At 44.1% G+C, this 22156-nt stretch overlaps 1 protein-coding gene across 7 annotated transcripts in view; it reads left to right on the top strand.

Annotated features, from left to right (window-relative positions):
- DIAPH2 (diaphanous related formin 2) overlaps positions 1–22156 on the top strand; it is an 801414-nt gene that overhangs the window by 44180 nt on the left and 735078 nt on the right. For 6 of the 7 annotated variants that reach the window (XM_075896757.1, XM_075896756.1, XM_075896760.1 and 3 more), the window contains exons 2-4: positions 1349–1381; positions 4599–4775; positions 8519–8623. In XM_075896757.1, coding sequence (XP_075752872.1) covers positions 1349–1381; positions 4599–4775; positions 8519–8623 — 315 coding nt within the window. The remainder of the gene's footprint in view (positions 1–1348; positions 1382–4598; positions 4776–8518; positions 8624–22156) is intronic. The other variant, XM_075896759.1, reaches the window with a different exon arrangement.

Genomic DNA, 22156 nt, shown 5'->3' with positions numbered 1-22156 from the left:
ATAAATGTGAAGATTTTGGTTAGATACTCAGTCACTGAAATGTGGATACATATTACAGCTCATTTTCTGCCATGCTGGCAAATCTTCCATTTATTGTTTTTGGTAAGTCACTGTGACATTTTTCTCTGGAATATTCCTGTTTAAACTACCTAAGCCATTATTATCATTGGTTCTTAAGTAGTACATGGTGTGGTAGTCAACTGACCTTTTATTGTAGGCCAGGTCAGAGAGCAAAATAAAGCTTTAAAGAAATGTAGCATTGCCAGATTTAACAGTGCCAGATGTCTTTTGATCACGGGTAGGCGGAACTTTTGACACGAGGGCCAGGGCATGGAAATTGTATGGAAGGCCATAAATGCTCACAGATTAGAAGTTTAAGTTCAGGAGAGAATGAGGGCTCTGGGTGGGCTCAGAAATGAGTTTAAGGTGCAGGAGCAGGCTCTGAGCTGGGAAAGGGAGTTGGGCTATGGACTCCAGCTGGGGTTCTGGAGTGGAGCTGGGAATGAGGGGTCTGGCAGCTGGAGTGGGCTGTAGGCTGGAACCAAGGGGTTTAGAGGATGCAAGGTGGCTCAGGGGTGCAGGTTCTGGGCAGCACTTACCTCCTCAAGCAGCTCTTGGAAGCAGTGGCATGTCCCCCTTCTGGCCAGCTTCTATGTGGAGACACGACCAGGCATCTCTGTGTGGTGCCCTCCTACCCCATCTGCAAGCACCGCCCCTGAAGCTCCTACTAGACATACAGTGGGAGCTGCGGGGGGCAGCTCATGGAGCCCTTTGGCTTCCCTATGCCTAAGAGCCGCCTGGAAGGGATACATGCTGTTACTTCCAGAAGCCAGGCAGAGCAGGGCAGGCCTCTGATCCTACTGCCCAGCATGAGCTTGGTGGATGGGCTGGATGCAATCCACGAGCTGTAGTTTATCTCCCTCTGCTCTAAATGGAATCTCCTGGCAAAAGGAAGAGAAGGATGCTCGTGCAGGCAATGACTTTCTTCACACAAATCTTAAGTCATCAAATTTTCAAGTTGTAAAACTAAGTAAACTGGGACTTGGGTGTAACAATTCTTATATTGGTTGAAACAAATGTTTGTTGCTCTATGGTATGTTGAAATAAATAAACCCCTGGAACTCATTTTTCTGGATAGAGGGGAAGAAATGCTGTATAAGGGGTTATAAATATGAATGTCTTACTAGCTCAAACCCATTCATAAACATCTTAATTGATTTCTATTAAATCAGCTAAAGGAAGATTTCAGTTACTGTTTCCACATTAATGTTCAAGAGCTTAATATATATATATTTTGTTTAATACCAGAAGGTAACTTGCTTTTTCTTTTTTCTTTGATTTTTAATAGAATGTTCAAATAAAAACTTTGGCAGATGATGTGGTAAGGTCTTCATGGCAACTTTTCTTTACAGTGCATGCTATCTTAATCTAATGGTTGTGGACAATGAAGCCTGTATTTAAAGGATATTAAATGTTTCACTTGCTGGGTTTTACAAATATTCTGTAGTAATTGGGAGTGGTAAATTATAGGTGAAAATACCAGTCTGCCACAGCTATTAAGTGTAATATTTTAAGTGATTGTCTCAGTCCACAAATGGTGCGTTTAGGCAAAAGATATACAAGTAAAACTCCATTAGTCCAGCATCCAATGCTCCGGGACTCCTGATGGTCCGGCACCATCAGGAACCCGAAAGTGCTGGGGCAGCCGGACAGGCTTCCCCCATTCAGCTGCTGCTGAAACTGACCAGCAGCTGAATCGGGGAAGCCAGGAGCAGAGCAGATGGGGTGCTGCCGGGTTGGTCTCGTAGCGCTGTCCCTCAGGGCTGCGGGACCAACCCGGCAGCACCCTAGCTGCTCTTGGGGATGCCTGGGGCAGAGCAGCTGGAGTGCTGCCAGGTTGGTCCCTCAGCGCCAAAGGACGGCGCTGCGGGACCAACCCGGCAGGACCCCAGCTGCTCTGCCCCAGGGGTCCCCGATTTAGCCGCTGCTGAAACAGATCAGCGGCTGATTCCAGGAAGCCCCGGGCAGAGAAGCTCTGGCCCGGGGCTTCCTGGAATCAGCCGCTGATCTGTTTCAGCAGCGGCTGACTTGGGGACCCCTGGGGCAGAGCAGCTGGGTCCTGCCGAGTTGGTCCCGCAGCGCCGAGGGGTGGCGCTACGGGACCAACCCGGCAGCACCGCAGCTGCTTTGCCCCAGGCGTCGGGATTCAGCCGCTGCTGAAACTGACCAGCAGCGTCAGTTTCAGCAGTGGCTAATCGGGGACCCCTGGGGCAGAGCAGCTGGGGTCCTGCCGGGTTGGTCCCACAGCGCTGTCCTTTGGTGCTACGAAACCAACCCGGCAGCACTCCAGCTGCTCTGCCCCAGGCGTCCCCAAGAGCAGCTTGGGTGCTGCTGGGTTGGGTTGGTCCCGCAGCCCCGTGGGGCAGCACTACGGGACCAACCGGGCGGTACCCCAGCTGCTCTGTCCCAGGCGTCCCCAAGAACAGCTGGAATGCTGCTGGGTTGGTGCCGTCGCGCCGCCCCTCGGCATGCGAGACCAACCCAGCAGCACCCCAGCTGCTCTATTGCAGGCATCCCCGATTCAGCTGCTGCTGAAACTGACCAGCAGCGGCTGAATCAGGGATGCCTGGGGTAGAGCCGGACTATGAGGGGTCTGGGGTGACATCCCCTCCCACCCCACTCGAGACCCCTCATAGCCCCCCCTTCTGATAGTCCGGCATATCTGATAATCCGGCACCCCCTGGGTCCTAAAGGTGCCGGATTATCGGGAGTTTACTGTATTAAGAAAGAGGAGTGCAGCTTATATAGGGTTACATGTTTCAAGTTTTGGTGAAGTAAGTCTTGCAGTACTAACTTCTTCTTTGCTCTCCCTCCCTGTTTCATGAAAAATCAGGTAGAATTGGAAAAACAAATTTGAGTCTTGAATGGTTTAAGTGTCAGTTGTAGGCAACTTAATCTTTTGACATTGATTTGTTACTTTAAAATATGTAAAACTATTGAACTTAATCACTTTTATGAAAAATTCTATGAAAAATTGTACAAGTACACATTTAACCTTAATTAAGCTGCTCAAATCTGTTGGAAATGGATGGTTTTATTGAGTTCCTCTTCTTAAGGCTGTTTGATTCCATAAAATGTACAGCAATTATGAGAGTGGTTAAATTGTTTTGTCTATATTGATGTCAAAGCAGTCATAACAAGTATTTCTTCAGATGGTAGTATAAAATAACAGATTTTCTGATTGTTAATAGTTATTAGGGTAAATTATGTATTAAGTAATATGGTAACAAACAACCTTGGAGTGAAGGAGCACAAAATCACTGTAACCTGGTGAAATGATTGTTTCTCTTCTTGTAATAATAAATTACCTGAGTATGCATGCACTCATAAAGAGGGGAAAAAAGGAATATAACCCATTGAGTTTTAATTAAGAGCTTTCATTGCAGATCACGTGGTATGCTTTTACTAATATCTGTCAAATGTATTAAACAATGAATGGCTGTTTCAATGCAATAAAACTATTAACTGGATTGTGACACTATTCGCTAATTACAAGAGACTGTACTTGACACCTAATAGAAGAGTTGGCTACCAAAATGATTAAGGGACTGGAGTGCATGACCTATGAGGAGAGACTGAGGGATTTGGGTTTGTTTAGTCTGGGGGAGAGAAGAGTGAAGGGGGATTTGATAGCAGCCTTCAACTTCCTGGAGAGAGGTTCCAAAGAGGATGGAGAAAGGATGTTCACAGTAGTGACAGATGGCAGAACAAAGAGAAATGGTCTCAAGTTACAGTGGGAGAGGTCTAGGTTTGATATTAGGAAAAACTATTTCACTAGGAGGGTAGTGAAGTACTGGAATGGGTTATTTAAGGAGGTGGTGGAATCTCCATACCTAGAGGTTTTTAAGTCCCGGCTTGACAAAGCCCTAGCTGGGTTGATTTAGTTGGGATTGGTTCTGCCTTGGGCAGGGGGCTGGATTTGATGACCTCCTGAGGTCTTTTCCAGCTCTGATTCTATGAAAAGCCTAAGATACTTTCTATTCTTCTGGAAGACTTCTTTATGTAGAAATGTGTACACTTAATGAAGCCATGATTATCCCCCAAATTTTGCCATATTAGCTGTCCTCCAAAAACGCACCACCACTCTTCAGGCAAAAGATGATTGGGCAGTTGTCTTGGCATTTATCGTCGTACTGTAACAGTTGAAGTGCAACATGCCATTCTCCCCATTCCTGTATCTTAAAAGATTTTTCAGACTGCATTGTATTGGCATGTAAATGATTCTCAGGGCATGGTAATTTAATGTGGAAACTATACTTCAATTCCTCTAGTGTGGATTAAATTCCGATTCCGATTGGGGGAAAAACATTCCTTGTGAGAAATTTAGTACAGTCTCTGATTTTTGTGACTGCTGCTTCAAAATAACCATTGGTATGTTTATTGATCAAACTGCATGCTCATGATACAATAAACATTTGTGCTACTTCCTCATTGTCTATATCTATCTATCTATCTATCTATCTATCTATCTATCTATCTATCTATTTATCTATCTATATATCTATATAAATTTTTAAAGTTTTATCTTTTCTTTTCAGCGTGACAGACTAACAAGTTTTAGAAAATCAACTGTAAAAAAAGAGAAACCTCTCATTCAGCATCCTATTGATTCTCAAGCCTCTATGAGCGAATTTCCAGTTGCCCAGCCATTGTTTGATGATCGTTGTATGAATTTATCAGAAAAAGAAGTTATGGATCTTTTTGAAAAAATGATGGTAAGCAATTTGCAAAGTTTTTTACTTCTACAGTATATTGTCATGTGCATCAACAGTTTTGAAATGTGAGATGTCAGATAGTTTGGCTGTGGAGCTAGCTACTATTGTGAAACACCAAAATGTATCTTACGCTCTTTGTACAAAAGACAGATATTTAATTGTATGAACTATGGGTATGTCTACACTACCCTCCTAATTGGAACTAGGAGGGTAATGTAGGCATACCGCACTCGCAAATGAAGCCCGGGATTTGAATTTCCCGGGCTTCATTTGCATAAGCCGGGCGCCGCCATTTTTAAATCCCGGCTAGTTCGAACCCCGTGCTGCGCGGCTACACGCGGCATGGAGTAGCTATTTCGGATTAGGCTTCTAATCTGAACTAGCTGTACTCCTCATGGAATGAGGAGTACAGCTAGCTAGCTACTTCGTGCCGCGTGTAGCCGTGCGGCACGGGGTTCGAACTAGCTAGGATTTAAAAATGGCGGCGCCCGGCTTATGCAAATGAAGCCCGGGAAATTCAAATCCCGGGCTTCATTTGCAAGTGCGGTATGCCTACATTACCCCGCTAGTTCGAACTAGCGGGGTAGTGTAGACATACCCCTTATAACTTGTCACTGAACTGAATAATCAGTAAACCTTGCCAGAATGCATTGTATGTTAAAAAATTGTCCGATTCAGGTCTTCAGAAAACCCCAAAAGACTTGATAAAAGTAAAATAAATCTGATGTAGTGATCCTTGATAAATTCCTCTTTTTTTAAACAATCTTCAAATAACAGTATTAGAAATCTATTACTGCTTATATGTATGTTGTAAAAAGGTTGTGATCTCTTGAGAGACCAAAGTCCTTAATACAAAAAGACTTAATATACAAATAACATTAAATTTTCTTCATCGTCTTAACAGTTTTACAAAGAATACATTTTGGCTGTGTCTAGACTGGCAAGTTTTTCTGCAAAAGCAGCTGCTTTTGTGGAAAAACTTGCCAGCTGTCTACACAGGCCGCTTGAATTTCCGCAAGAACACTGACCATCTCATGTAAGATTGTCAGTGTTCTTGTGGAAATGCTATGCTGCTCCCATTTGGGCAAAAGCCCTCTTGCGTAAATGCTTCTGCGCAAGAGGGCCAGTGTAGACAATGCGGTATTGTTTTGTGAAAAAAAGCTTTCTTGTGCAAAACCGCATCTAGATTGCGGAAAAGTGTCCATGCCAATCTAGACGCTTTTTTCCGCAAATGCTTTAAACGGAAAAAGTTTTCCGTTAAAAGCATTTGCGGAAAATCATGCCAGTCTAGACGTAGCCTTTATGTTAATGTGTTAGGACCTATAATAACAGTAACATTTGCAGAAAAATTAGTAAATTAATGCTGCTTCTTCAGTAACTTGGAGACCTACTTTTACAAATAAGGATGCATAGCTTACATACATCAGAAATAATGGTAGTCATATATTTTGCTGTAAAAGACAATGGTTTGCTTCAATTGATAGCTTTTTTTCCTCAGTTCAAATTTAAATTAAGTTTTTATGGAGCTACTCAATGACCACATCTTCTGTGTCTGTTACAGATGACTGGGGATTTTTAACCCTTTTGAGTGTGTATATTAAATTAGTCCTTTCCTTAGGGACTTAGCTACAAACTACTTTTGGAACAGATATATAGGAAAGGGTCTTAATTTTTCTACGAAGGAGTTTCACAAGCCAGCTATAGAGAGCTTTTGGAAATGACCTTATGTGCATATTTGGAACAGCTTCCCTGGGTCTTAACAAAGACACTCACCGGATGGTCTATTATAAAACCAGTCTTCCTTACCTTTAACACTTCATTGACATCAAAAGCAAAGTATGGGACACTTGATTTAAATATGATTTAAGCTATGCATCCTTATTTGTAAAAGTAGGTCTCCAAGTTACTGAGAAGAAGCATTAATTTAGAAATTTTGCTGCAAATGTTACTGTTATCATAATCATAGCATATACTTGCATCTTATTTCCAACATGAGCATCTGCTTCTCTCTAAAATAACTTAAGCAATGCATCAGTCTCCAAGTACTTCAGTCATAAATGGTGGTTAGGGATGCAACTCCATGATCAAGGTGTCCCTATACCTCTGACTTCCAGAACTTGGGACATGATGACGTGGGATAGGTTGCACAATAATTGCCCTGTTAGTGCCATTCTCTCTGATACATCATTTAAAAATTAGAAGTGAAATACCATTAAGAAAAATAGAAAGGAGCGTAATCTCTTGCATATCTGGTGTAAAAGTACAGGTGGGTAAGCCAAAAAAGAAGTTGAAGAGTAAGGAGTAGCAAAAAATTTAAGTACCTAAAAAGCTGGAATCCTACCAAATTATAGTTGAGGCTGCTGAATGATTGAGGTACTAAAGAAGCGCTCAAGGAAGATGAGGGGTCATTATAAAGAAGCTAAATTCATTATTTGCATCAGAGGATGTGAAGAAGATTTCTACATCAAGCCATTATTTTTAAGTGACACATCTGAGAATTGTCCCCTAATGAGGAGGTGATAGAGGAGGTTTTGGAAGAAATGGATCAAATAAACTGGAATAACTTTTTGTGAGGTCTTTAAATTTTTTCCATTTTATAAACTGAATGCTAATGTGGACATCGGAACTGAGATTTTTACGTTTATTTTTATATATATTTCCTAAAGTTTTATAAATAAAATGATCATCTGTGCTGGAAAAACAAATGCAGCACTTCATTTACATTCCGCCTGAAAATGGCACCAACTCATAACATGAAAATAGCCACCTTCGAATATTAGAACTTAGGGAAAACATGAGTATGTTGATGTGATTATATTCCTTAATCAGGGAACGTGGCTTTAAGGCACTGCGATTGCACTGTTCTTAAATTAGTTAGGGATAATTCCAACTCTTCAAATCAAGAGAATAAAGTGGGGATGTCTAGGCCACTCTCTCAGAAAAACATCATCTAGCATAGTCCGTCAAGCTCTCATGTGGAACCTGCAAGGAAAACACAAAAGAGGAAGACTTTGGACAACGTGGAGAAGTTCTACTGAGATTGAAGGACAACAACTGGGGTACTTCTGGAGTCAGCTAGAAGTTTTGTCTCAAGATAGAGTGAAGTGGAGGAGACTTGTAGATGACTTATGCTCCACTTGGAGTACAAGGGTTTAAGAAGAATCCCATCTCTTAGTAGTTAGATAGTGGTTTGGGAAGCTAGCCTTTGGTCCCTGTTAGAGGAAACTGCTTGTGCAAAGAAAAAATTCACAAACTTGGTTAATGTGTCAAATGTTTAAAAGTCTCATTAAACTGAAGGATTTTTGTTTAAAATGACAAGTTTTTATGCCACTAAAATCTTTTTTATTAAAAATCACTTTGGACATTTATACAAAATGTGTGCACTTGGTCACCTTAATATTTACATTTGATTCAGTTTTTCAATCTTATTTTTCTTGTATTGTTTCCTGAAACCATACAATACTTCTTTGCCAGTTGTGCTTAACATAATGGGTGATATTGAAAATTGTAAAATAAATGCTCACAACATATAGTTAAAGATATAAAATAAAAAACCGAATATTGAAATAATTCAGCGGATACTGTAAGGAAATAACTCATTGGATTATCACCGATATTTTAAGTAGTACACAGCAACTTTGTTAATTTTCAAATATTAAGTACTTTTTATGGATCAAGTTGCAACAGTACTAGTGAAGATAAATGAAAACTGAAATGTCCTTTTGTTGTCTCCTTGTTTACAGGAAGACATGAACTTAAATGAAGAACGTAAAGCTCCTTTACGAAATAAGGACTTGACCACAAAACGTGAGATGGTTGTCCAGTACATTTCTGCAACTGCTAAATCTGTAAGTAGTTGATTATTTTCCCAAGATGGATCAGAAGAATAGGATTGGCTTTATGTGCATTGTGCTTTTTGAGATGAAATAATCTGATCAACATCAGTTATCCTTCCAGAATGCTTAGAAATCCATTGTGCATAATGCACTTTAAAATGACATCTGTACATGGTTTACTGAGTTGTGTAGTACATTTTAATTCTGAAACATGATGCTTGCTTCATTGTAAGCCAGACTTCAAAATGTACTGCTCTAGGGTAATCAATAAGGCTTGATGAAAACATGGAATTGTCAAATTTGTTAAGTAATAGAATTGAAAGTAGACAAGGTCTCAACTTGTTAAGTCCTTTTTCTGGCTTGGTGGAAGCACAAGGTGTTCTGGTGTTACTGAGAAAGATTCTATAGTAAGATGAAAATAGCATCATTCCTATGAAAATCACACACAGCTATCAGTCTTCAGTGTTGAAATTTCATGCTCCTCTCTATGCTCATAAATACCTTGGGTTAGTGGATCCACATATCTTCATTTTGTAGTGCCATAAAGTTGATCAGTTATTTAGGAGTATATAGATGCATACAAAGTTCCTAGAAGGGGAGAGATTTCAGGTAAAAAGGACATAGGATTATCCATCTCCAGTTTGCCAGTGTCCAATTAAGGTTGGTTGCAGTGATGTTCTTTGACATCTGTTTGGTAGGAGAGATACGCAGCACAGTCTCAGATGATTGAAATCTCATATTTTTCACCAATAGTATTTATTTTACTACAGTTAACATTCATTCAATAGAACCATAATGTTTTTACTAAAGTTGAAGACGGAAATGCTTTCCTTTTCATGTGGAAAGATGTTTCAAATAATTTTGTATGTTACATGAAACATCGATAGTAATTCCACTATAAATTGCAAATGTTTTGTCCTGTATTTCTCTCCTATAGTTGCTGTACATTGTACTTTTAAGCAAGCTTTTTTCTGAATGTCAAATAATTTAAGCAACACATTGCAGCAGTGCCAGAGCAAAGTAACTGTTTTTTTTTTTTAAATTTACTTTTGGTATCCAAGAGCAGAAATATGTTTCAAGTGATAAGAGAAATTGGCCATTAGCATAGTTTTGAATAGAATTGGACAATGCACAGAGTTTCACTTGGAAATTCGGACATGTTTTCCCATTTTTGCACTGATGTTATTTGTAGTAAAATGCTTTGGGAAACACAAGCTTTATATTCACTGTAATACCTAAAGGCAGAAATGTTACATGGAATTAAGTCTGATTGTAAAATATAGATAACAATAATCAATACATATTATTATTATTAAAATGAATTGGTAAATAGACTGTTTATCTTTCTAATGAATGGATAAGCAGAGAGCAATGTGTAGAAAGTAACTTAGACTTCTGATTCTTCTTAACAGATTTTCATCAGTATATGTTACTAATATGAAATTTTGACTTCAGATAATTTCTTAGCAACACTAGAACTACATATAGTGTGCAAGATTATCCTTTCCACTAAGTGAGGAAAGGTGTTTGGTGTAATGTGCAAGTAGAGATGGAAAGAAAGTTACACCTGCCTTTGCTTTGGTAAACAGATATACATGAAATCTTAAAATTTGCCCATTAAGGAGTGAAGAATCCAGAGTTTAAGGAATTTACATGTTTCTAAACATATTGCAGTCATTTAATCCCCAAGCCACTATTTTGAAAAGGGTGAGGTGATATTTTGTGTGAACTAGCTCTGGGTTTATTGAGGATGTTTAAGATTCTTTTCCCCATTTAATATTAAAAAAATCAAATGCAAGATCAGTCCAAACAAGAGGAAAATGAATTACATACTACTAAAACTTTGTTGGAAAAGGAATGGAAAAAGTATCTACAGGAAATGTAAAGCAATTCTCTTTTCAAAAGTATCTTCTGAAAGTAGCATTTTCCTTAAAGATGTTAAATGTTTTTTTCAATAATGTACATAATTCAGGAATTTCATAATAAAGCATGGATAAGCTTGCATGTCTAACAGCTTTTGTTTGCATTTTAACAAAGTTTAACTTTATTACTGCATGTAATACAACATGGAGAAGTGTAGTGTAAACTTGAATTAATTTTAAATAAAATACTAAGTGTAGTTTTTTTTATTCAAAAGAACATTCAGAGAAATCTCTATTTTAAAAAACTTTGTTCAGGTTTCAGTATGGATGTTTCATAGGTGTCTGAAATGTTTTCCTTTTTCAAATACTATACTCCAGCTCACATGTAGACTTTAAAATAGGTAATTTAGATGTGTGCCTACTAAGTTATAAAACTTGAATAGAATTTGTAAATTAAACCTGAAGTGCAGATGTATATTCATAACTTGTTCTTGGTAATATTATTGTTCATATGGCGCTAACTTGTCTTTTTGGAAAAATCTAATGAAAGATTTATGTACGTAAATAACTGAACTTGGAGCTGATTTATTTTAATGCTGTGGCCCACCTGCCATGTGTCCTTAACACTCATCTGTTTTGATAATTGCATACTGTTTCTATGGAAGCTACAGTAGTTGATTTAAAAGCAGAAAAAAATTAACAGTGAATTCAAATATAGTGTCATTTAACTCCTTACATTTTATTTTCATCAGTCTGCTTTGTTTGCTTGGTAGTCATCCTTCTCCTTTGATAATGCTTCCTTGCCACTTAGGTGACTGCTTCTGTGGACATCATTCTTCTGCTGGGCTTGAGCATGGCTTGAGTGGCTTGTTTTCTGCATTGTATAAATACAGTACTCAGTATGGGTTGGAGGAGCTTGCTTCTACCTGGTGGTTTGGTTCTCAAGCTAAGGTCTAAGCTAAGAGTTTACATTTGATATTTCCTCTGGTTTACAGTCCTGCTGAAGCCCATGGAGCAGAGTTTTGGTTTCTTTTTCTAGCAGTGTGGCAAGCTTTTTCAATGTCAGTATTAGGGAATCCTAAGCAAATGTAATTTAACTTATATTCTTATATTCTTTTTTTCCTTAAAGGAATTGCATGTCTTAAAAGTATGCCCTTTGGGTGTGTGGTTACTAATTTGTTCCTAATTGGTAAAAGAGGGGGATGGCATTGAATGAAATACACTTCATGTTTACTCACTCATCAATCATTCAGTCTCGCTCTCTGCATGACATTCCTTATGTAACCAGGATGGCCTGTGTTCCATGCTGGAACTCTTATGCATACCATTTACTTTTTCATGGGCCCATATTTGATGATTAATTGATTTAATATTGATCACATATATGGGCATTGACCGTTGTTTACCAGATTTGCTTCTGCTTAAAGGGAACCTTCTCCTAGCATCCGCTTCGGTCATAGTCGCATTTAAGCCATGTCAAGTTATGCTTTCACCATTCATTAAGTATACTATACCAATTTGGCACCATCCCAAGTTATGCAACAGTGCATGGCTTGGCTCCTGGACGACTAGTAGGTGTAGAAATAGACTCATGATTTGAAGTGTAGAACATATATTTTTGAATAATAGAAAACTGTCTATGAGGAACATTGACCTGCAAAAATGGAAGCAAATAATGCTTTTGGTAAATTTGCTGTGGGTTTTCTGCTTCAGATTCTCACTTAACTCCGATATTGGACAGTTACATTTGAAAATGTTATTTGCTACTGAGTTCTGTTGAACTCCAGCTTGCAGTTATTACAGCCTTTCACTTACCTGTTGGAGTTCTCATTACGTGCACATCCCACAACATCTATGTTCATTGAGGAACTTGCTCGATGCCTCATTTTACAGCGCCTATACAGGCATCTGACCTTAATTAACTGGAATAGTTTGGGCCAAAATTATTTTTCAGGGGACTTAGCATTTGTAAAACTGGTTCAGGTGACCTTTTCTTGCAGCAGAGTGAAATTAACTTTTGCCAGTAGCGGTATGGAAACTTGACCGAAGGTAATACTATCACCCAGATTGAGAAGTGTGAGCCGTAGATGTTGGAGCCATCCAAAACCTTGAGGTGCCCTGCATTACATTACACTTGATACTCTTGGTTGACACATGTAGTGACTAGGCCAGAAAAAGGCTGTCTGGTGCCTTTAGGGACTTCTAAATGAGGCTTTGTTTTCTGTAGCTACAGCCCAATGCTTTGCCTCTGTTCCTGTGCCATGGCTATTTTCTTCATTAGTATAGCAGTGACAATGAGCAACTTGTGCAAGCTGTACTCTGTGGACAATACTCAGCCAGTGCAATAATAAGTAGTGTTTGGAATGCTCCGAGTTAATGCTCATTTTTCCTTGGAACTTTATATGATATAAATGCTAATGTATTCCCCTGAAAGCAAAATGTACTAATAGAAGTCTTCTCTCTTCTTGTTAATGAATAAAGGAATCTGTTTTGTGAAATGAGAGTCTTAAAGTGATCGAGTTGTGTTAAACTATTCTGCTCCTTCTCCAATAAGAATACAGTATCTCATAATGCGTTAGTATAGCACCTAGTATGATGGGGTTCTGGCCCATGGCTACAGTTCCCTGGCACTAGTGTAATATAAATAAGGTTATGCTTCTTAAAGGTAATCTCTCTTGGGATATACTTCACCATTTTTAATTGGCACTTTCATTACTTTCTATATTCCTTTGGAAGCTCTAAGGCAGGGGTCTCCAACCTTTTTAAGCACAAGATCACTTTTTTAATTTAAGCGCAACCCAAGAGCTACCTCAAACCCAAATACCTTTGCCCTGCCTCCTTTATACCCCTTCTCCGAGACCCCGCCCCTGTTCACTCCATTCTCCCTCCCTTCCCCCATCCTCCCTCCCTTTTACCAGGCAGGGGCAATGAGTTGGGGTGCTAGCTCTGGTCTTGGATTAAGGGATTTGGAGTGTGAGAGGGGCTCTGACCTGACCTTGGGGCCGACAGTTGGGATGTAGGAGGGGGTTCTAGGTGTAGGCTCTGGGAGTGTGTTTGGGTGCAGGGGTGCTTGGGGCTGGGGCAGGAGCCTGGGGTGCAAGAGGGGGTTCATGATTGGTGTAGGGTTTCAGGATGTGGGCTCCAGCTGGGCACTGCTTACCTCAGGTGGCTGCTGGGTAGTGGTGCAGTGAGGCTAGGGCAGGCTCCCTGTCCTGGCTCTGCACCACTCCCCAAAGCAGCCAGCACTCTCCATCCCAAGTCCTGATATGCCCCCTCTCTGCTCTGTGGTGATAGGATACAGGGTGGGAGAGGGGGCAACTTGACATCAGCGCCTCTCTTCTCTTCTCCCTTCCCTGCCCTGCACAGAAAGCAGGAAGCTCCTAGGGGGGGAGGAGGCGGCTCCAAGGCAAAGGTAAGGAGTCGTGAAGCAGTAGGGGGAGGGGCAGCTGAAGTGCCAGCTTCTTGGCCAAACCAGTCAAGATCACCTTGCAGAGGCTCCAAGATCTACCAGTAGATCCCGATCTACTGGCTGGTGACCACTGCTCTAAGGTTTCATTAGAGAATAGTTCCTACTTGACTTTTTTGTAATGATTTGTGCTCCAGCATCACATGTTTTTCTGCTGGGGAATAACTAGAAGGCAGATGGTCAGTTAGACTTTCATGAAAGCAGGCATTATCAGGTGGTAGTGAGGAAATGCAATAGACTAGCTTTCTACACACTCTGTATCATATTTTAGGAATTTTAACACTCGGTGTTTTTAGATGGTAAATGTAGTAAACCTCAAATTAAACTTTCCTTTCTGTTTTTTTAGCAATGAATTTTAAATTAGGGTTCTTCTTCGAGTGGTCCCCATGGTGCTCCACTCCAGGTGTCGGGTCCCGTCCCGGCGCCGCTGGTCGGAATTTTCCATAGACGTAGCCGGGCCGGACCGTGCATGCGCGAGCGCAGCGCGCGGCGTTCGCGCCTTTGCAATGCTCCGGCCCCCCCTGTCAGTTCCTCTCAGCCACCCGTGGTTGCTGGCAGAACGCTGTTTGTCTCCTCAGACAGAAGCCGTCCTTTAAAAAAAAAAAAAAAAAAAAAAAAGAAAGAAAAGAAAGAAAAGAAGAGAGATAGTTAGTCAACTTGGAATAATAATAGTTAGTTAGGTACTAAAAAAAAAGAGAGAGAGAGAACATTATGCCTGGGTCACCGGGTTTTAAACGGTGTGCTCACTGCAAAGAAGCCATGCCGGCATCTGACGGGCACGAAGCCTGTGTGAGATGCTTAGGTGAAGCGCATGTGCCACAAAAATGCACTCACTGCGCAAAATTGACACCGAGGGCATGCAGAGAAAGAGATATGCGCCTAAAACTGCTACTGTGCGATAAGGCTTTACAGCCTTCTGAGGATCAGGTCTCAGAGTCTCCCACAGGGCAGAGAAAGAGATCAAAATCCCCAGCGGCAATGGGGTCAAAAAAGAAGAGAGCTTCTCCTACGCGCTCTCTTCCGCCTCCTTCACTGTCCCGAGTTGGTCAGGGACATAAGCCTGGTACGTCCGGGTCGGCGAGACAACCAGGGAGGTCGCACCAGACGCAAGCGGTAATGCCAAGCCGCTCGTTATCGGCACCGGCTATGCGCCCTGCTGAGAGCGCGATTGATGCAGAGCGGTCGGCACCGCCACAAGGGCTGGAGCCGCGTCCGTCTGCCCAGCCGCAAACTCGAGCGGCACCGCAAGCGGCTACTATAAGCCAGGACAAGCCGGCACCGTGTTCGGCACCGGATGCCGCATTGACAGACTGCACCGGGGAGCAAAACGAACGGGGCCGACAGAGCGCCCCCCACCGTGCCGAGTCGGCACCGGCGGATCACGCTACTCTCGCAGCTGCACCAGATAAGCAGCTGGCTGCGGTGCCGGGCAGGATGGCAATGCAGCATGATAACGCTGTAGATATTATTCCTCCCCCTGCCAATTGTTCCTTATCAGTGCAAGGGAGGGAGTGCTCCTCCTGCCTCTACAGTCCTGACAAAGGCTGCTAGGAAGTCAATACCGAGGCATTCAATTTCACCATCACTTGAACCTTCAATTTCTCCCTCTCATTCACCGAGGGTCAGACATCTCGTGTCGTCTCATAGCCAAACAATGCCTTCCCCGCGATGGAGATCAAGGTCTCGTTATTCCGATCATCGCGAACGGTATCACTGTTACCATCGGGAATCATCATACAGATCTCGCTCACCAAGCTACTCCCCGCCTAGATCTTATCATAGGGGGTATGCCAGCAGATATTCCTCGCGAAGGTCGTCCCCTGACCACTTTGATTATAGGAGCCATCGATCATCCTCTGAATACGGAAGACCTCACTCTCGTTCTCATCAGTGCTGCTGCCACACTCCTCATGAGGCACGACAGTCATCTCCAATTCAAGACTGGAAGAGGGCATCGCCTCGTCAACAGAACCCCTTACCTTCAGCTCACCTATCCGAGCCTGAGGAAGGACAGATATCGGATACGGACGATCAATTACGGACTGTATCTCCAAAAGATATTTCGTCATCTTCCCCAGACGATCCAGTGTTTGAAGGGGATCCATCTCCTCCAGACGACACAAAGGACTTTCAAGACCTTTTTAGGAGAGTAGCCCAGTCTCAGGACGTTCAGATATCAGACACTCCAGCGAAGCAATTTAAGCTCTGGAGAAATCTACACCCTAAGCAACAATCTAAGGTTGCTCTCCCTGTGGACGAGGCAATCCTCCAATCAGCAGCAGAAATTTGGCATACCCCGGCTTCGACTCCACCAACTTCGAAACCGGCGGAGAAGCGTTATTTTATAGCATCTAAAGACTCAGAATTACTTTTTACTCACCCGCAGCCAAACTCCTTGGTCGTTGACGCAGCTCTCCAAAGAGCTAAGAACCCACAGCTGAAAAATGTGGGGGCTGATAAAGAGGCAAAGAAATTGGATACGTTTGGCCGAAAGGTTTATACATCGGCCACATTGCTTCTTCGCATAGCGAATTATACAGCTCTATTGGCGAATCATAGCTTCGATAGTATAGCAAAGCTTACAGAGCTGTCCCAAAGATCATCGGATGCGGACAGTGAGCTGTTACGATCGATCCTCAAGGAAGGCTATGCGTGTTCAAAGGCCAATCTTCACATAGCTATGGATATAGCGGATACAGCAGCTCGGGGAGTGGCAACAGCAGTGTCCATGAGGCGCTCTTCCTGGCTCGCCACGGCGGCAGTGCCCAAGGAGTTGCACTCCAAGGTAGAAGACTTTCCGTTTGACAAGGTGAAATTATTTGCAGAAAAGACAGATGAGGTGCTTCATACTGGAAAAGATTCAAGAACAACACTTCGTACGCTGGGGATGTATGTACCACCATTCCGCCGCCGTCGTTATTTTCCATACCAATGACGGTATGATTATCAGTCTCGGAGACAGCAAAATCGCCCGTTCGACCAATCGCGACCTAGACAACGCCCTCAACGAAGGCGTCCACCACCACCTAGAGTGACGGGCACGCCCGCCTCAAAACAGCAAGTTTGACTCCCTTGTCGGGGGCAAGCGCATGCTACCAATCGTTCTCGCACACGCAAAGCCCATTTTCCACCACCGCTTACGACCTTACTATCACCAATGGGTCAAAATAACATCGGACAAATGGGTACTGGAAGTCATAAACATCGGCTTCACCATTCCCTTCGCTTCCATCCCTCCCACTACCCCACCTTCCCCGTCCCTTTTCAGGGACCCATCTCACGAAAATCTCTTGCGACAGGAAGTTCATCATCTCCTGGATATCGGAGCAATAGAGAGGGTCCCGGATCAGTTCAAGGGAAGAGGGTTCTATTCCAGATACTTTCTAACGGAAAAGAAAACGGGGGGCTGGAGACCCATTCTCGATTTAAGAGGTCTGAATCATTATCTCCGCAGACAGCGCTTCAAAATGGTGACCCTGAATTCCATAATCCCATCCCTCGATCTCAACGATTGGTTCGCTGCCCTCGATTTACAAGATGCGTATTTTCACATCACAATACATCCCGCTCACAGATGTTTTCTGCGATTTGTGATAGGCCACGATCATTTTCAGTATCGGGTTCTACCATTCGGTCTTTCTTCAGCTCCCAGAGCGTTTTCAAAAACCCTGGCTGTCGTAGCAGCTCATCTGCGTCGGTTACAGGTGATAATATATCCATACCTGGACGACTGCTTAATAAAAGGTGCCACGCAGCGAGAGGTGTTGCAGATGGTGGCGACGGTCGAGCAAACGTTCGAATCACTCTGTCTCCTCCTCAACAAGCAGAAATCAACACTTATTCCGACGCAATTCATAAAGTTTATAGGGATAAACCTCGATTCGCGCATGGCGAGAGCTTACTTACCCCAAGACAGATTTCAAGTGATCAAGGATCTCGTCACCATACTCACCGGCAACATGACTGCATCGGTACACAATTGCCTTCGTCTCCTGGGTCATATGGTGGCGGCCACCGCAGTAGTTCCTCATGCGCGGCTCCACCTGAGGGGCCTCCAACATTGGCTGTCCACAGTTTGTCCCTGTGAGGCACGACATTCAAAAGGTAGTATGGCTACCTCCGCATGTTCAAAGATCTCTGCAGTGGTGGACAAAAGCGCAAAACCTTCTGCCGGGAGTTCCATTCCACCGGCAACAACCATCGGTACAGATAACATCGGATGCCTCACTCATCGGCTGGGGGGCCCACATGGACAGCGAACGAATCCAGGGCAAATGGTCTCTCAGCGAGAGGCTTCTGCACATAAATCTGTTGGAACTCCGGGCAATCTTCTATGCATGCAAACATTTTCTCCCGCAGATCAAAGGTCTTACAGTAAGGATACTGACGGACAATGTAGCAGCGATGTATTACGTGAACAGACAGGGAGGAGCACGATCACGCTCCCTATGCGCCGAAGCAGTGCGGTGTTGGAACTGGTGCATACAGAACAGCGTAACCATAACAGCATCATACTTACCTGGCACCGCCAATGTAATTGCAGACTCCCTCAGCAGACAATTTCCCACGGATCACGAGTGGGAAATAAGGGCAGATGTACTTTGTGCGATATTTCAAAGATGGGGTATTCCACTGGTAGACCTATTCGCAACATCCAGCAACAGGAAGTGTCGCCTATATTGCTCGAGAGCAGGGCTCGGCAAGGGCTCCCTCGGCGATGCGCTTCTGATCAGATGGAAAAAGGCACTTCTGTATGCGTTTCCTCCCACGGCTCTTATCTCCAGGACACTAGAGAAAATCAAAATAGAAGCGGCGACTGTCATTTTGCTAGCGCCAGCATGGCCCAGGCAAGCCTGGTATCCATTCTTACACAGGATGTCAATTCAACCACCTTACCCTCTTCCTCTCCATCAAGATCTCCTTACTCAGGAACAAGGCACGTTGTTGCACCCCAGACTTCAGGCATTGCATTTGACGGCGTGGCTTCAGTGGTTAAAAGGGTATGAAAACCTGTGTTCTGAACAGGTCAAGACAATACTTCTACACAGTAGGAAAGAGTCTACGCGGAACACGTACCTCGCAAAGTGGTGGAGATTTTCTAACTGGTGCATCCAGAACGGCATGCACCCTCTCTCATCTTCTCTACAGCACGTTTTGGACTACATCCTTCATTACGGAATTCAGGACTTGCACTATCGTCCTTAAGAGTGCACTTGGCAGCCATCAGTGCCTTCCACCAACCAGTAGAAGGTTCCTCGCTCTTCTCTCATGTAATTACAAAGAGGTTCTTAAAAGGGCTCCTAAATTTATATCCACCACGAAGGGCGCCTTCCCCTTCTTGGAATCTTGATTTAGTATTGGATACCATTATGTACCCACCCTTTGAGCCCTTGACATCGGTCTCTCTACATATGCTAACGATGAAGACAGTCTTCCTCCTTGCAATTACATCAGCAAGAAGGGTAGGTGAACTGGGGGCGTTGATGGCAAGCCCTCCTTTTACGGTTTTTTCCAAAGATACAGTAACGCTACGGTTACACCCAGACTTTATTCCCAAAGTCTGTTCTTTTCACATTAACGAGACTATTATCCTCTCAGCTTTTGATCCTAAGCCTCATTCCTCAAGTAGGGACGCTCTGTTCCACACCCTCGATGTCCGACGTGCGCTTTCTTTCTATATAGACAGAACACGCCAATGACGGCGCACGGACAGACTGTTGGTATCTTTGGCACCTAGATCAAAGGGCAAAGCACTTTCCACTCAACGCATTGCAAAACTAATTACTCTCTGTATTACGAAGTGCCATTCGATTAGGAACAAACCTCTTCCTTCTTTACCTCGGGCTCACTCTACACGAGCAGTAGCGACTTCCACTGCCTTTGCAAGGGGAGTCCCCCTTGCGGATATCTGCCGCGTGGCTACCTGGGCCTCTAGCGTAACTTTCGCGCGTCATTATGCCATAACTAGGAGGTGGGTTTCAGATGCCGCGGTAGCCTCTGCGGTTCTGTCCACGGTAGAAGATAATTGACCCGGAGCGCATTCTGGGTTACTGCTTTGTACTCACCTGGAGTGGAGCACCCACGGGGACCACTCGAAGAAGAAGAAGTTGTTACTCACCCTGTGTAGTAACGATGGTTCTTCGAGATGTGTCCCCGTGGGTGCTCCACGCCCCACCCTCCTCCCCGCTCCGGGTCTCTCTGCTTTGTCTTCTAGGGACTGAGTGGTGAGAGGAACTGACGAGGGGGGGCCGGACCGTTGCAAAGGCGCGAACGCCACGCGCTGCGCTCGCGCGGTCCGGCCCGGCTACGGCTATGGAAATTTCCGACCAGCGGCGCCGGGACGGGACCTGACACCTGGAGTGGAGCACCCACGGGGACACATCTCGAAGAACCATCGTTACTACACAGGGTGAGTAACTTCTTCTTCCAATGAAGGGGAAAGGTGATATTTTCCCTAATGTAGATTTCTGTGATGAAAGCCCAGTGACTTGCATGATCTGATATGTAGGCATTCACAATGGGACCTATCTTCCTAATAAAGGACTAGGTCAGAAAATTCGGACATCTGCCCATAATTCATTGTTCTTCTTCGAGGAGTCCCCGTGGGTGCTTCACTGTAGGTGCTGGGCTTGCCCCGGCACTGCAGGACGGAGATATTTTTGCAGCAGTAGTCCTGCCGGACCGTTCACGCACAGGGAGCGTCTTGTGGCTTTTGTGCCCTTTCGCGCTGCTCGGTCCAGTCTGAGCCAGTTCCTCTTAACCACCTCAGGCTGCAGACAGAGCAATGCTCTTCTGCTTGGATCTCTTCCGTCGCAAGGAATTCAGGTTTGTTCATTGTTAAAATTAGTTTCTATTTACCTTTTCCTCTGTTCGGAGTTTCACCTGTTACTGTTTAAAAACAAAACAAAAAAACAGAGTTTTCCTCACAAGTTTAAAGTTCTCAGTTGGTTCTTCTTATTATCTTAAAGTTGTTTACCTTTAGTATAAATTGACATTTCTTCTCCCAGTTCATCCCTTCCCTGTTTTGAAAAAAAAAAAAGATTTTATTCTTACACAGACAGCTAAGTGACTGACTGGAACAATGCCTGGGTCCCCGGGATTCAAAAAATGCCGAGAGGCCATGCCTGCCTCAGACGGCCACATCCTCCTGTATTTGTTGTTTAGGGGAGGTCCATGTCCCACAAAAATGCCCTTATTGCTCCAATCTCACATCCAGAGCGAGACGTGATAGGGAAATGAGGCTCAGGATGATTCTATTTGATAAGGCCCTACAGCCTCAGGGATCTGCCTCCACTGCATGGCCCTCCCCGGAGCCACCGAAGCGCAGAGCCTCCTCTCCCACCATCGTGCATCGCAGAAAGACTAAGCCGATTCTGACCCGCTCTCTGCCTGCCACTTTGCATGGAAGATTGAGCATTGGCTCCAAACCTAGCACTTCTGGCTTGTCCAAACTGTGGCCGGCACCATCTAAAGTGGCGAAACCTGGACCCTCAGTGCGGATAGTGAGTCATCCACCGGCTCTGAGGCCCACGGCACCGGCAATGTCTAGTCACATCACTCCGGCACTGTCTGCACCGGCGAGTTCAGCTCAACCCATGCTGACGCTGCTGGCACCGATCCCAAGATTGACTTCCAAGCAGCACCGAAGCACTCGGAAGACCCTGAACTGACTGCGACACCGGTGTTGCCAGCACTGCAGATGGCACTGGTCTCCACACCTCCTCCCGATGGACCGGACGATCCGGTACCGATATCAGCACCAACATGGGCACAGCTCAGGAAGGCTACAGCCAAAACGTGGCGGCAATGGAGCCCGTCTCCGTGCTCCCCGTCCCCGGCGTTTTCTTCAGAACCCTTCTCATCTCCTCCACCCCAGTTGCCAAGGAGGTTCCCTTCCACGGAGCACCTGCCATCTCCTTTCTTAATACTGCCAAGGGAGCACCGGTACCGATCGGGTCTGTACTCCCAGCACCATCGCTTTTCCGACTCTCCCTCTCCCTTGAGCCAAAGGGTCCTACTCACCTCCGTTGTCTCCTCATCTCCTAGGTACTCCTACAGGAGATCCTACAGCAGGTCTCATCATTACGACCACTCACCATCCCGCTCCTCATACTATTATAGGGACTCATATGACAGATGGACCTGCTATAAAACCCATTCACCATATCACTGTGCCTATCACCAATCCTTCAGATCACCGATCAGGCCCAGGATGCG

This window comes from Pelodiscus sinensis, chromosome 13 (genome assembly GCF_049634645.1).
Source record: "Pelodiscus sinensis isolate JC-2024 chromosome 13, ASM4963464v1, whole genome shotgun sequence".
Classification (NCBI taxonomy): Eukaryota; Metazoa; Chordata; order Testudines; family Trionychidae; genus Pelodiscus; species Pelodiscus sinensis.
Note: the sequence above shows the minus strand (reverse complement) of the source record. Positions and strands in the feature narration are given on the sequence as shown.